The sequence below is a fragment of the Fundulus heteroclitus genome, chromosome 22, assembly GCF_011125445.2.
Source record: "Fundulus heteroclitus isolate FHET01 chromosome 22, MU-UCD_Fhet_4.1, whole genome shotgun sequence".
Lineage (NCBI taxonomy): Eukaryota > Metazoa > Chordata > Actinopteri > Cyprinodontiformes > Fundulidae > Fundulus > Fundulus heteroclitus.
Window position 1 is genome coordinate 33455638 of NC_046382.1, and position 13583 is coordinate 33469220.

The 13583-nt window shown below is 40.4% G+C and overlaps 1 protein-coding gene across 1 annotated transcript in view; it reads left to right on the forward strand.

The window, feature by feature from the left end:
- The window catches only part of hhat (hedgehog acyltransferase), a 32546-nt gene that overhangs the window by 14357 nt on the left and 4606 nt on the right, over positions 1–13583 (forward strand). The window contains exons 10-11 of the mRNA XM_012878412.3: positions 7443–7644; positions 8062–8206. Coding sequence (XP_012733866.2) covers positions 7443–7644; positions 8062–8206 — 347 coding nt within the window. The remainder of the gene's footprint in view (positions 1–7442; positions 7645–8061; positions 8207–13583) is intronic.

Here is a 13583-nt window from a genome sequence, read left to right on the forward strand (position 1 = left end):
TTCTTTTTTCTTCCCCTTCACTGGGCAAAGAGTGTGGGTGGTCGTCTTTTTCAACAAAAAACGGCCAACAGCGGCTCCTCATATAGGAGACATATAGGGCTTCCTTTCGGCTTCCGAAATCAGAAATGGCAATGCAGCATGGCGCCTCCTAGTGGGTGCACCGACACCTACGTATTTAGAAACTACTAATTCTAAGTTATGGAAACACTTTTATTATTGATGTGAGGTTATTAGACATTGCCAGAATATATATTTATAAAATCAATACTTGATTTGTGCTAATTAAAAGCCAAAATAGTTTCCTTATAAAGCTGCAGTAGGGAGTTTTTTTAATTTATTTTTCTTTTCTTTCTTTTTTAAGAGGAAAATTTAAGTTATTCTTTAAATTATCCTGGCCTAAAAAACCCAAATAGTTATCTTAACACAATAACATTTGTATTCATCTGTTGAAAGGAGAACTATTGGGTTATTTGTGTCTGAGCTGAGGGATATTAAATACTCTTGTAGGTAACTGTGTGTAATTCCAAAACAATTTTTTTTACTGTTGCTTTAATCCTCAATTTACCATTTTTAGTTAACAAATCCAGTCATTATGCTAATTTTGTAGTTTTATCCATTTTAGCTTGTAACCTTTGTTGCGCTTTATTGATGTCTGCCGGAATGGCAGACCTTAGCAGCATCCTAATTATATGCTGCTTATTTTTGCTTATTATTTATTTATTTTTTTGCAGTAGGGAGTTTTGAGATAACCTTGGACCTTAAAAATCTGAATAAGCACGCCCTATAGGTCCCTCCCCTATTTTTCTGCTGTGCCTCAGCTCCAACCCCACAGCGGAGCCTGCTGTGCTGCACTAATGCTTACCTATCTTTATTTTCTGAGTAGGTGTCACTCTAGACACCTGGCAGTCTTCCTGTAAAGCAGGTTTTTTTTTATCTGCTGTATCTCCACACTGCTGCAGCTCACCGGCAATCTTGAGCTTAAGTCCACGAGAGAGGTATGAGCAGCACATGCACAAGAGTGATCGACACTGTTACCAACCAATCAGAGCCAGATGTTCTTTCTGGCTCTGATTGGTTGTTTCTGACCGGGAACAGTCTTTCTGCAAATGGCAGTAGGACCACTGGGAAGAACAAGAGGAGCTAGATTTCTGTTCACAGACTCATATTTTACTAGCAGGAAATAGACAGCATTAATAAATATGTAAAAAAAAATAATAATAAAAAAATACATTCATACAAAGGTTACCTACTGCTACTTTAATAAACGAGATCATCAAATGAAAACTGTTTACTGTTTACTCGGGTTATCTTTGTCCTATATTGAAATATATTTCATGATGCCAGAAAAGCAAAAAAAGATGATTGTAAGAGGCAAACACTTTTTCACAGCACTGCATGTGCAGTGACTTATTCAAACAGGTGTAAGTGCACCCAAGTATTTTTAATTACTTTATTAAGCTTTGCTAAATGTACAAAGTTCTTTCAAAGATGGTCACCAAAATCCAAAAGATTTGCCTTTTGGCAACTTTTGATATGCAAAAACTTCATCTATATATTTCTTTCAAATAGTATATTGCACATTTAGTTTAGTGAAAGTTTAGTGAAAACGTTAAAAAAACCTTTACAATAAAATTAATTTCAGTTTTTCCCATGTGATAAAAAGTTGGCAAAGAACGGTTTTAATGTGTCTTATGTGCCTGTTACCATTTATACCATCTTTAACAAAACTTTTAAATTTGTAGATAAGTCCGCCTTTCTTAATTTTTCAGTTGTTCAGAGTTAAAATTCAGGAGAACTGAAGCAATCCTAAAGTCACCCCTGCTTTGTGTGGGCTACTGTCCTTTAGCAAATTTCTTTATTGAAGGAATGCACAGTATCAGAAAAAGATGTGACTCCAAACATTGTGCTGGTATTTCAGTGTTGATGTCAAGTACGATTTACTAACTTTTTCTGTCTCATCACTGCAATTTTATTCCTATTTTTGGAGCTTTAGCATCTCAGCAACTAAATGTTACACCTAATGTGAGCATCAAGGGCAGTTTAAACCAATCCAACTGTCCAGTTATATTGGCATGCATCGTGTTAATGCATGGTATCTAAAATATGATATCCAGCCAAATATTTCGTCTAAACAGCCCTTGACCATTTGATATGCTGTGTAGGTCTAGTTGATTGGACTTGCGCTGCTGAGGTGAGGTTATGGGAGTACTTGCAGATTAAACATTGGGAAATGTGATCAGACTTTTTGTGCACTATCATTTTCTAAGCAACTTTTTGTGCGTTTTTGTCTGAAAGCAGAATAGCTTAAATGAGAATGAGCGAAATTGTATTAATGGAGGGATTTACTGAGTTTATGCTGATTTTAGTGAGTTCATACTTGTTTTGAACAATGAAAAATCTTCTAGAGCATCTAGAGGAATTATCATAAAGTGAATAATTTACCAAGAGCCAATCCCAGTTAATAAGCAACAAGATCACCATTTTGATCATCCTATTTTTCAACTGAGTGTACAGCCTTAATGACACACGCACTAATGTTTGAGTCTTTCTCCATGAAGCCTGTCGTCGTGTTATTTGAACCTCCCTTATGTATATTGGTGTTACATAACAGTGATTAGTCAGGCAGCCCTGTATATCTTAAAATGATCACATTTGAAATAACATCTGTTTACAGCGCCCTCAAATCTAATTAAATTAGCGATGATGAGTTGACACTAAGCCTGTTTAGGTATTCCGTTTTCTTGGGTTCTAATGCTCTCCATCTGTTTTTCGCTCCGACTTTCATCCTGCAATATGGCCGAGCTGGCCGTTCTATTTAGGGCTCAGAAAATGCTGGCTCATCTTTCACAAACATTGATTAGCCACAGGGAGGCTGAGATAATTAGTTTCCAGCTCGGTCGTACACTGCACACACAGCGAGATGTTTGTTGAGTGTGTTGGAGTGATGTAGCGCTCTCAGGCTCCGGCAGTACCTCGCGGACAGATGAGGTGCTCCCGGTATATGAAGCCATTTGTCACCGGTCGGTGTTGCATTAATGCACATAGAGTGGGGCTATCCCTGGAATATGGCGGCGCTATTTTTAAACCCTCATACAATGCAATCTCATGTATGAATTATGCACTCAATTTTTAATGTTAAAAAAGCAGCACATCATAAATACTGCTTTTTCATCTAAGCATGTATCCTGTTTATTACCCTGAAGAATGTAGGCAGACATCACCCAAGAAAAACATTGAAAGGAAAACAAAAGAACAATAAATGTGTCAAGGCTTTGGCTTGGCGCTCAGTTTTGCTAATTTTAGATTCATTAACACAGGCTGCTGTGTTGTGAACATCTTGGCAAGTATTTTGTCCCCTGGGGTGCTTCTGTTCTTTCTTTGGACAGCAGAGCTACTGTTTATTGTATTGATGTAAAGGAAATTGTGTCAGGTCTTGTCCACAATTCATGTGCATTGGGTTGCCATTTATTTCCAATAAAGATGCACCATAAGAGCTCTAACTACCAGTGTTCAACAAATCCTTTCTAACTTCTGGAATATTTAAAAACGGAGCTGTTTAATTTTTTTTTTAAGGTGCAATGAGGGAATTTTCTCAGAAAATAGCTTCTGTTCTCTTTCAGCCGACTGACTGGGCACAACACACATAGTGTAGCTATAGTATAACACATTGTATGGGATTTTACAGCCTAACTGAAAACACCTCTAATCACGCCAGATGATGCGTTATGCTGGCAAGTGAGGCTCTACCTGCACTTAAATACACCTGCTATAACATCATCCTCCAGTTCGATGCCCACTCCTCACCGAGCTTCACTGGATGGGGGCAGACAGGTGTGGTACCTCAATCCTCTCCTTTGGGGAACAGAAGTTATAGAAATAACATTTTAATTCCATTTCAGTCTAATCGCTTGGTACAACACACAGTATGGGACATACACACGCCCCACAGAGCAGCCGCTGAACGGAATAGGCCACCAAAGGGCTGTCACGTCAAACTGATAGAGGCGAAGTGTGTGTGGTAACCAGCTAACTGCAGCACAGATTTCACTCACTGAAGCCCTTCCAAAAGGCAGCCCAGGATGCTGCTATACCTCTGGTTGAGTATAGCTCTAATACTATAAACCAAAGAGATGGCCGCAATCCAGTGAGAGAGTCTCTGCTTAATTAAAGCTTTGCCTCTTGCTGGGTTGGCAAAACAGATAAACAACTGATCAGATAAATGCATGCTCTGGGAGAAAAGGATGCATGGGTATAACGCACACATTGGACAGAGGAGATGCAGGCTGCTCTGCTCCTCAGACATGAAAGTCGAAGGACAACTGGTTTTGAGATCAGTAACCATGCAGCTATAATCAGTTGGAATGATAGATTATGTACAAACTTCTTGTAGAGGATGCCCTTGCTCTCTGAATTACTAGTGGACCTTTAGCTTTTAAGATGGACCTTTCAGAAGAGAAGCAAGCAGCTGCCACAGTTCTGGATGCAGATCCAGTATTTCTCCCTGTGCTTGAGAGAGAAGATCCTGATGAAGAGTGATTATTTCTGCATACCATAACTTTGCTGGCCACTGTTATCAAAGAGGAACCCTGTCTGTGGACCCCTCTAGAACTGACAATAGCATTTCCACAGGGGGAAATGCATACAGACGCATGTCAAGGGACGAGCCAGAGCATCCATTCCCAGTGGAGCGTTGTGCTCTATTATGGAAAAGACAGGGAACAGTGAGTGTTTATTACAGTGGGAGAAGTCCTCCGAAGCCCTGCCAAAATCTGTGCCACCCACGGAGACTGCACCCGGTCTCCTTTCTCTCACAAAAGGGCCCCCTTCAGAGAGGTCAGCCCCCATATCCAGGTGGCCTGGGATACGGGCCGCTCTGATTGAAAGAAAGTGTGCGCTGCGCCACAGAACAGGGACTGTGACAGCATTAAGAGGGGAAACGAATGGGTCCCACTCTTTGTTTTATGTAAGTTGTGTTGTCGGTTCTGACCAGAACATGCTGCCCCAGCAAAGCTTGGCAGAAATATTTCAAAGCTAGAAATCTCACTAAAACCCACTTTCCTGATGTCATACAGTGCACCCCATCCCCTCAAGGAGGCATTTGTCAACACCAGCTTGCGGAAAGACACTCTTCCTACCCTGTTTCAGCATACCGGGTTCCCTTTAAAGGACAGAGCGCTGACATGTGAATGAATGAATCAACACACACTCCTGTGGAGATGATGTGATGTGGACAGCCCATGTGAGCATATCCAGTGCTGGAACGCAAGTGTCTTTAGCGCAACGGGTAGTACAACAGCTGTTGCAAAGGCCATCGTGCCCAGCAGCTGCAAAATCATTCAAATTTGCATCCTAACCAAAACTAAGTAAGGCAGGTGTTCCTCTACTCTGAGAGGCACGCTCGACTTGAGACGGCGCATATTTCCAGAGCCAGGAAAGAAAATTGCTGCCTGTGTATTAGTAGGCTTTTCAGAAAACTTACAGAAAAGTCCAAAATTTGAATGTGTGCCAGAATCAGTGGCTCCATTGCCTGCTTTCTGGAGCTGGCTGGCTGAGGCCAGTTGTCCAGATAAGCTAAAATTTTAATGCCTCGTCCTGAGAGGTGGTAACATAAATACCAACCTTTGTTCATCTCCAAAGCCTGAACTATTTTTATCACCTTTTTTCGGTGTCTTTATTTCTTCCTTCAAGACAGTTTCTGCTCCTCCTCTTGCTGTTGCTTACAATGGAGAGAAAAGGTGGTGGTTTGACCTGAAACTGTAACCTGTAACCCTTAGCAACATTCTTTTATATCCACATAGACGATGCGTATACGCACCAACGAGGGAGACAAGCAGCCAAATGGTTGGCTTGTGACACTGTTAGAGGCACACTGATGCTCTTCGGAGTTCCAGGCATCCCTGGTGCCTGCAGGTTCAAAGCGCAGGCAAAGCTGGCTTCTTTGGTGGAGGAGGTGGTACCACCTCTTTATAGCAGTCACCGTCTTAGCGCTCTTGTTGCGTCTGGTTGACGATGCTATAGAAAGCCTCAGTCTGCTTCGTTGAACTTTGGTTGAATTGAGTCAAGAGGTTGACCTAACAGATCCTTGGCACTGGCTTCATCCAAATAAATGGTCCTATCAGAGTGTCGGCTTTGTGCCACCATTTCCTTTCCCAGAGAAAGAGCTGCACAACGGGACACACAGGGAATATGATCCTTGATAATTCTCACTTAATTTATGACAGATGCCAACAGGCAATCAGGAAGGACATGTGCTCCAAGCTTTGCAAGGCAGATGGCCTGATATATTTTGAGTATAGTGACAGAGTTGAGCGCACAAGTGGTGTTAGCTTGTGCTTCTTAGGTTTTAAGTAGCAATGCTTCGATGAAAGCGTAGTTGGTTCACTCACACCATGGTTATGTGGGATAGGGCCAGACATGCTGCCAGAGACGGCTCCATGGGTGGTAGGTTAGCCAGGCCAGCTTTCTTAGTGCCATCCACATCCAGATACTGTCCGTAACTGGGCACAGTGAGGCAGGTGGTTAGTTCTGACAGAAAGTCAGGAAATAGCAAGATTTTTTACTGGACTCAGGTGGAAGACAAAATTCCACGATTGTTTTGGGCAGGTTGCTGGGTGGGCCAATCCACCTTCGATTTATCAGCTGCATGATGGAACAGCGAGAGAAATGTCATGCAGTCCCTCCAATGCAGTGGTACACTGGCTTGGCAACAATACGTCTTGGTCATTGTCTGACATACCCTCAACATCGAGGCCAAGATCCAGCACATCATCACCGTCATTCTGCTATAAGTCCAGCCAAACCTGTGGTTGAGAGGCATCCTCTGTGTTCTCAATATCCACGTGTCTCCGACTACGTCAACGCTCTTCTGGCATGGAAGATACCAAGGCCCACGAGACAAGCTCCATGCTGGTCTTTACCATGTAAGAAGCTGCACCTTTGGGAACAGGGACAAACTGAGGACTTCTGCCTTACTGTATATCTCATGAGACAATTTTTTTATTTTTTATTTTTTTAAGAAACTCAAAATTAGCACTTCTCAGGCAGACACATCAGCCAACTCCAGCCATCACAAATAAGCCAACCTCAAGATTTTTCAAATACAGAGCTAACTAGCAGCACCTAGTTGCCCTGGACGAATAGAGATGTACAGCAAATGCAGTTTTCTTTTCTTTTATTTTTTTCAGTTACAACTTCCGCAAAAAGAGTGTTATAGTTGGCGTGAACAGTTAATACTTTGCTACAATCATCAGAAAAATTATGTATTTTTTATTTTTGAACCAACCACTTCCCAGAGCCGATCAGGCTATAACAGGAAGCAGATAAAGGTCATCAGCCCATTTCTGTCTAATTTTTAGCCTTTGTTTTGGTCACATCTGTATTCACTTTTCTCTAGTGAAACTATTTAATAAAAAAAAAATCCTACTTATCCCTTTTTTTTCCAGATATATCTACGTGCCTCTGGGCGGTTCCCGTCACGGTCCTCTTTACAAAGTGTTATCTACTGGCGTTGCCTTTGGATTTGTCTGCTTCTGGCATGGTGGCCTCGATTACTTGCGGTACTGGGCCCTGATGAATTGGGCTGGCGTTTTGGCGGAAAACTGCATCGTATCTCTCCTTGCCTCCTCCTGCCTTCGCTCCCTAGTTGTAAGTGTTTAATCATATTTAAGACATTAAACTCAAGCAGTGCAACAACAATTAGCTCTTTATAGATAAAATTTCTCCAGTTATTTTGGAAGTGAGGAAATCATTAGTAATGCAAGTCATTTAATTATATTTCATAAAGCAGATTGTGGATCGGCTTTACAGAATACAGACAGGAGACAAACCCATTGGGCACCATCTAATTGGCATGTGCTGTGCAGTTTGCATTCCATTTAAGGGGATTTCTTCACCTTCTTCCTTTGGGAGATGGCTCATCCTCAAAATAGTCCTAATGTCTGATGGCGTGCTGCGTAATTCTCCTAGTTTATAGTCACATAGCTCATTTGTTTCAGCTTTTTGGCTCTCTCGTGACAGTGAGAATATGTTGTAGTCTTACTTATTTATTTACTGATTTCCCAGGAGCAGAATTTCTCCTTAGCGATGCAAAGGCGCTGCATCGCCTTTCTCTGTGCCTTCTCGACGGCCATGCTCATCCTCTCTAATCTGGTGTTCCTTGGAGGAATACACGTGGGCAGAATCTTCTGGAAGCGTGTCTTCGTTCAAGGTAAATCGCCCTTCAACAGATATTGTGTTTTAAGTCCACTGTATTGTTTGGAGCGTTTCAGACATACTGTAGATTATCAGTCAAAATCACTGTGACAGTTTACAGCAGCAGTTGGAGGGAGGCCAGCTCCGATTTAGATGTGAATCAAATTATGAAATTATTTAATATGCTGCTGCTTTTGCTTAGTCTAATATTTACCCACACAAGTGCACAAAATAGCCTCCCGCTTTTTATGCACCTGCATGGATAAATAAGTCCTGAAACTAACAATTAGAGTCACGTATGTTGGAGGAGCACATCTGCTACGTGGATGTGCCAGTCCCTATTTTGCTCCCTGCGGTTTTATTTGGTTCATTTGGTACCTAAAGCGAGATGGCAAGCCTTCCTGAAGGCTGTCCATTAATGATAAGCATTCTAGTGTGCACTTGCTTCTGGGCTGGGGACAGATTCAGTCCTGACAATTCAACCTCAGCCTCAAATAGTTTTCTCATTTTAAACTGATAATTCTCTTAGATGACACAACTTATTTCTGACATTAAAAAACCCTCAAAATCTTTAATGTTTAGACAGTTTTTGTTTCTAGGTGTAAAAATTATTTTTAAAATGCTCATCAATAAATAAATAAAAAATCAGCTGTTGGTAAACAGTTTATCCATGTTTGAATTGGTTACTAGCATCGATAATGTACGCAGTGGAAAGCTTGGTGAGCCATATTCATTTGTATTCAAATTGTTTTTAATTTGAGGAGCCCACCGGTTTTATACACATGATCAGTGCTTTAAGTGGAAAAAAATAAAGTATTCCCCTAAATGTCATACAAATATGAGACAGAAATATGGGTATAATGTTTATAGATATATGTATAAATCTATAGATCAGTGGTTAATTGTACAGAAATTACAAAGAACAAAAGAACTAAGTCAGTTCTTGATCAGATCCACATGAGTCAAATTCAAAGTGTTATGAAGCAACTTTTATTAACTTCAAGCCTCATGGGGTTAACAGACATGAAAAATAAATTTGAAAAAAGTTTCTATATATAATAGAATATCCTTCAAAACTTAAAAAAAAAAGATCCGTCCCTAAGATTTTAATAGATTTATTACTGTCACAGTTTCTTTAAAATATATTTCTTCTCAATATCAGGGCTGGCCTCGACAAACCCATGGCACTTTGGCATATTATCTTTAATCTGAAAATATGTTGGCATCTTCAAAAACACAATATATTGACCAACCATTGTCAGGGTCTCTGCATAAACATGTTTAATATCAAATTTTTCCACCAGGTATCATGAACTGTATACAGAAATGTGTGAAATGCAAGAAGTCATCAGGCCTGAGCCTGTAGTGTCTACTGTAGGGCAACAAGAACAATCCGTCTCTACTTCCTTCACACAGCAGGGATAGATAAGAGGCAGAAACATATTAGCCACAAATGGGATAAAATTTCATCTCATCAAGAATTTAAAATGCTACTTTGAATAATTGAAAAACATCAGCAGGGTCTTTCATATACAGTATGTCAAAATTTCTGTTTGAAAAAATAAGGGCTTCAAATTGTTATTTATTCAGTAACGTTTCAACCATTATTAGGACATATTGCAATTCCAGCCTGGGCGCTTGAAAGACAAACAAACTCATACAATACTGCTTAGTTTACTATTTTTTGTTGCTCAGCAAAGACTGAAGTTCTTGTTTTGTTTTGTTTTTTGGGAAATTTGATAACTGCGCATGTCAGAGTGGTTCTATTCTGAATAAAGCCAGGGGCATATGAATGCACACGAGGATCGGATTAATTGATTGTGTGCCCATATAAATTGTACAATCCGGTTTTATTTTTTTTGTTTTTTAATCTAAATACATTTCAGTCCAATCAAGAGATTTTGTGTATGTATACATAGCTATTGGTGAGGAAAGGGCAATCAGGATACAAGACCCATTCTCTTTATTCATCGTTATTATTACACTGGTAAGTTACCTTTATGTTTGTTGTATACATAATATGTCCGAGTCTATATTTTTCAGTTTTCTAGAAGCTAAATGCTAAGCTACCAGGCTAAAAGTAATTGTTAGGCAACAAAACAGATATGACACTTACCTGATCAGACATGTTTTTGGTCCTCTCATGTAGGATTTAATCTAGAAGGGTGAATGTGGCCTTGCCTTTACAAGTAACTCCATGACTTATCACTCTGCTGGTTTAAAGTGGTCTGCTATCAGATTCCAGAAATACGGAGGGAGACTGTTTAATGATGTGACAGTGCAGCGTTGCCAGTGGCCTTCAGGGGCACTAAACCTGGACGTTACAGGTCTAGTGCTCCTAGTGGCTAAAAGTTACACAATGCTGCTTAAAAAAAGGCTCCAAATAGTTAATCTTTGCTGGACTGGTTCGGTGCTTCATGAGTCCTCTCATAAGTAACATGCTGCACTTGATTCTTTGACCAAAAGTCTGCCCACTGGTCATCTTGTCTTACGTTATTGCTGACTTTTCTTTTGGTGGCAAAATCGACAGCAACAGGCGTTTGTGCTGTGTCAGATTCCCCGTTGGATGTGCTGATGCCAGCTCGCAGAGTCCAGCGAATCCTGTTTTGCTCGCAGAGTCCAGCGTCCGTCTTCATGTGTAGTGAAAAACTGTCCAGAGAGCTGCTGTTATCATTCAACTCTGCTCCGGTTCGGGTCCTCTTTGAGCACCTTTGGAGCCAGGTCAACATTCCAGCAATGATCGTTTTTCTCTGCTTTTTCTTTCTCCTCTGAGACGCCTTCATCCACTTGAATGTACAGCAAGCGTTATGTGACAAAACAATGGGTTTCTTTTGAGGCAATTTTGTGTTTTTTGTTATGAGCAAAAGGCTACAAGCTTTAAACTTCGGAGAGGTCAGACTGTTGGGGAAACCCAGATAAAGTTCCAATATGCACAGTATGCCGGAAATAGGTCCAGATATGCTGAGGGGTAAAATTTAAATGTGCCCGTACGTCGTACAGGCCAACTTAAAGGAACTGCACATAATATTCCTACAGTTTAAAGTCAAAATGTCTGTAAAGAAAAGGACCTTTTAAGCCAGGATTAGAGTGGGGGATTTCCCACTCAGTTCGATTTGCTGATCAAAGTCATTTAAGAATAGCAGCTGATGGGTCCAGAGTCATTTTTGGATAAAAAAAAAAAGTGTCTATTTATATTGTATGTATATTTTTCATGGACTGTGTCTACCCAATATCTCGCCCAGTAACTGCTGAAGATATGAACCAGCCAGTCATTATCCTGGATGGATGCATAGTTATGCTGTTAAACTAATTTCTAAGTGCAGTAAAATAACTCTTAAGCAGGAAATACTCTGGGCGTGTAATGTAAGCGGCGCAGCTTACAGGCGTGTTTTTAAAAGCGTAACTTTACACCAGACGCTGAAAAGTAACTGTCCACCGCTGCGTGTTTCTGTGCAGAGAACAACTTTCGCCACATGCGCACCATGGCCTTCCTTCTGCTAGTTGACCAAGTGTTGCGAGAGGAAAGGCAGAGTTGTTAGCAAAAATGGGTGCATCCCATCAATCAGCATCAACAACAACGTGACTTCTACCACCTTGTGGCCGAACTGAAGCTCATTTTGGGTCTTATTTTGGGATACTTTTGGAAATGAACTTGCACACAGGAAGTTTTATTTCCGTTCATTCCCTGCCTAACAGGAGCGTATGCACGTCTGAAATCAGAACTTCTATCTAATTTAGGCGTTGCATAGCGTCAATACGCGTGTATTATGTTTCTAGTGTAAATTTATTGACTGACTTAAAATGAAAAGCTAACCCAAGCGTACGACACATTTATGCTGCTTTGCTACGCTTACGCGCTGGAATGTGTCTGGTGTATATCCTGCTTTAGACTGACATGAATAGGTAGTTGACTTTTATAGAAGACTTCCTATCCTGATCAGTTTTAAAAAATGCAGTAAAAGGGACGCCGAGATTGAGTTGTCACAATACTAACATAAAAAAATTTATACAGATGTTTAAAAATTACTTTTACTCAAAACCATCTTCAGTACCATGGACACTTTTTTTTAAGCTACAGGGTTCTAATATAGAGCAGAAACTATAAACAGTTACGGTGGGACAGTAGTTTCACTATATAATTAGGGGCAAAAAAAAAATTGTGTAGGCAAATTGGCACCCATCAAAAATATCAACGTGTCGCTTTCCTATAACAATTACACTAAGAAATGGTATGATGAAAGTTTGCACCTTGAATTCAGTTGTCCATTTATTTTTAGAAAAAAAATTTCTGTTTAGACAAGGATCTGGTTTAAGTTTTGAGAGTTAATAACCCAATAACAGCTAACCACCCCCCACCCCTTAAAAAAAACACACAAATTGAGAAATCTGAAATGTTGACATGAAAACATGTGTAGATACAGCCTGGGTAAAGCCTCAGCTGACTAATTTCCTCTATAACTCCCGTTTTATGGTTCAGTGCATGATTAGCGCCTCGTGCTCGTTCTGTGATCTGATAAAATGAAGAAATTAGCTCCAGGTACAGAGTAAGTGTGAAGACGATCTGTCACCAACATTCTCAGACCTCAGAAAAAAGTCACATTCCAGTCACAAGATAAGTTGTGTTGTGGCAGTAAAAAAAAAATGCTTGGAAAGCTTATAGCTAATGCCGTTTAACATTCTTCTTCTAAAGGTCCGGACCCATTTTGATTTTTTTGGTGATTTTGGAAATATTGTTTCTTTAATGAATTATTCAGAGCTGTAAATTAACTGGATAACCTCTGAATCCACTCAGATGGATCAATAAAACGTACTGATACCTGATGCATATTTGACATGCTCTTTAACAATGTAATCAGTTTCTCTCCTTCTGCTCTGAATGCGACTGATCCAGCGCTTTTCGTGCCCTCTGCTGTCCGCACAGTAAACCGTCAACGGGGGGGGGGGGTTCAGCAGTGGTTTGATTACCGTGAGATCAATGTTTTTAAATCAGCTTGACTGGGATTTTTAGTTGTTCTGGCAGCGGTGTAATTGCTCTCTGACCTCTCTGGAGAAGTCTGCCATTTCCTAACCCCACCGTGTGTCTATAGTTGTATATGTTGCCTGTCTGTGAGTTGAACCCATGAATCCAGCGTGCATTTCTTCTGCGTCTCTCCCGGGGGAAATGAGTCTAAAGTTACAGTCGGTGTGAAGAGATGCTGTGATTCTTCCAGAGGGCAGAATCATTATTAAATTTCTGCTCGTCCGACCAAAAGCTGTTGTGACAGTTCATCTGTGCAAGCCTAATGAAATATTGGCAATAAGATTTATTCTCTTGGTATACTGACTGTCTGTACCATGGTTAGTGACAGTCCATCAAGTAGCATCTAGATATTAAAGCCATGGAGCTAAATGAT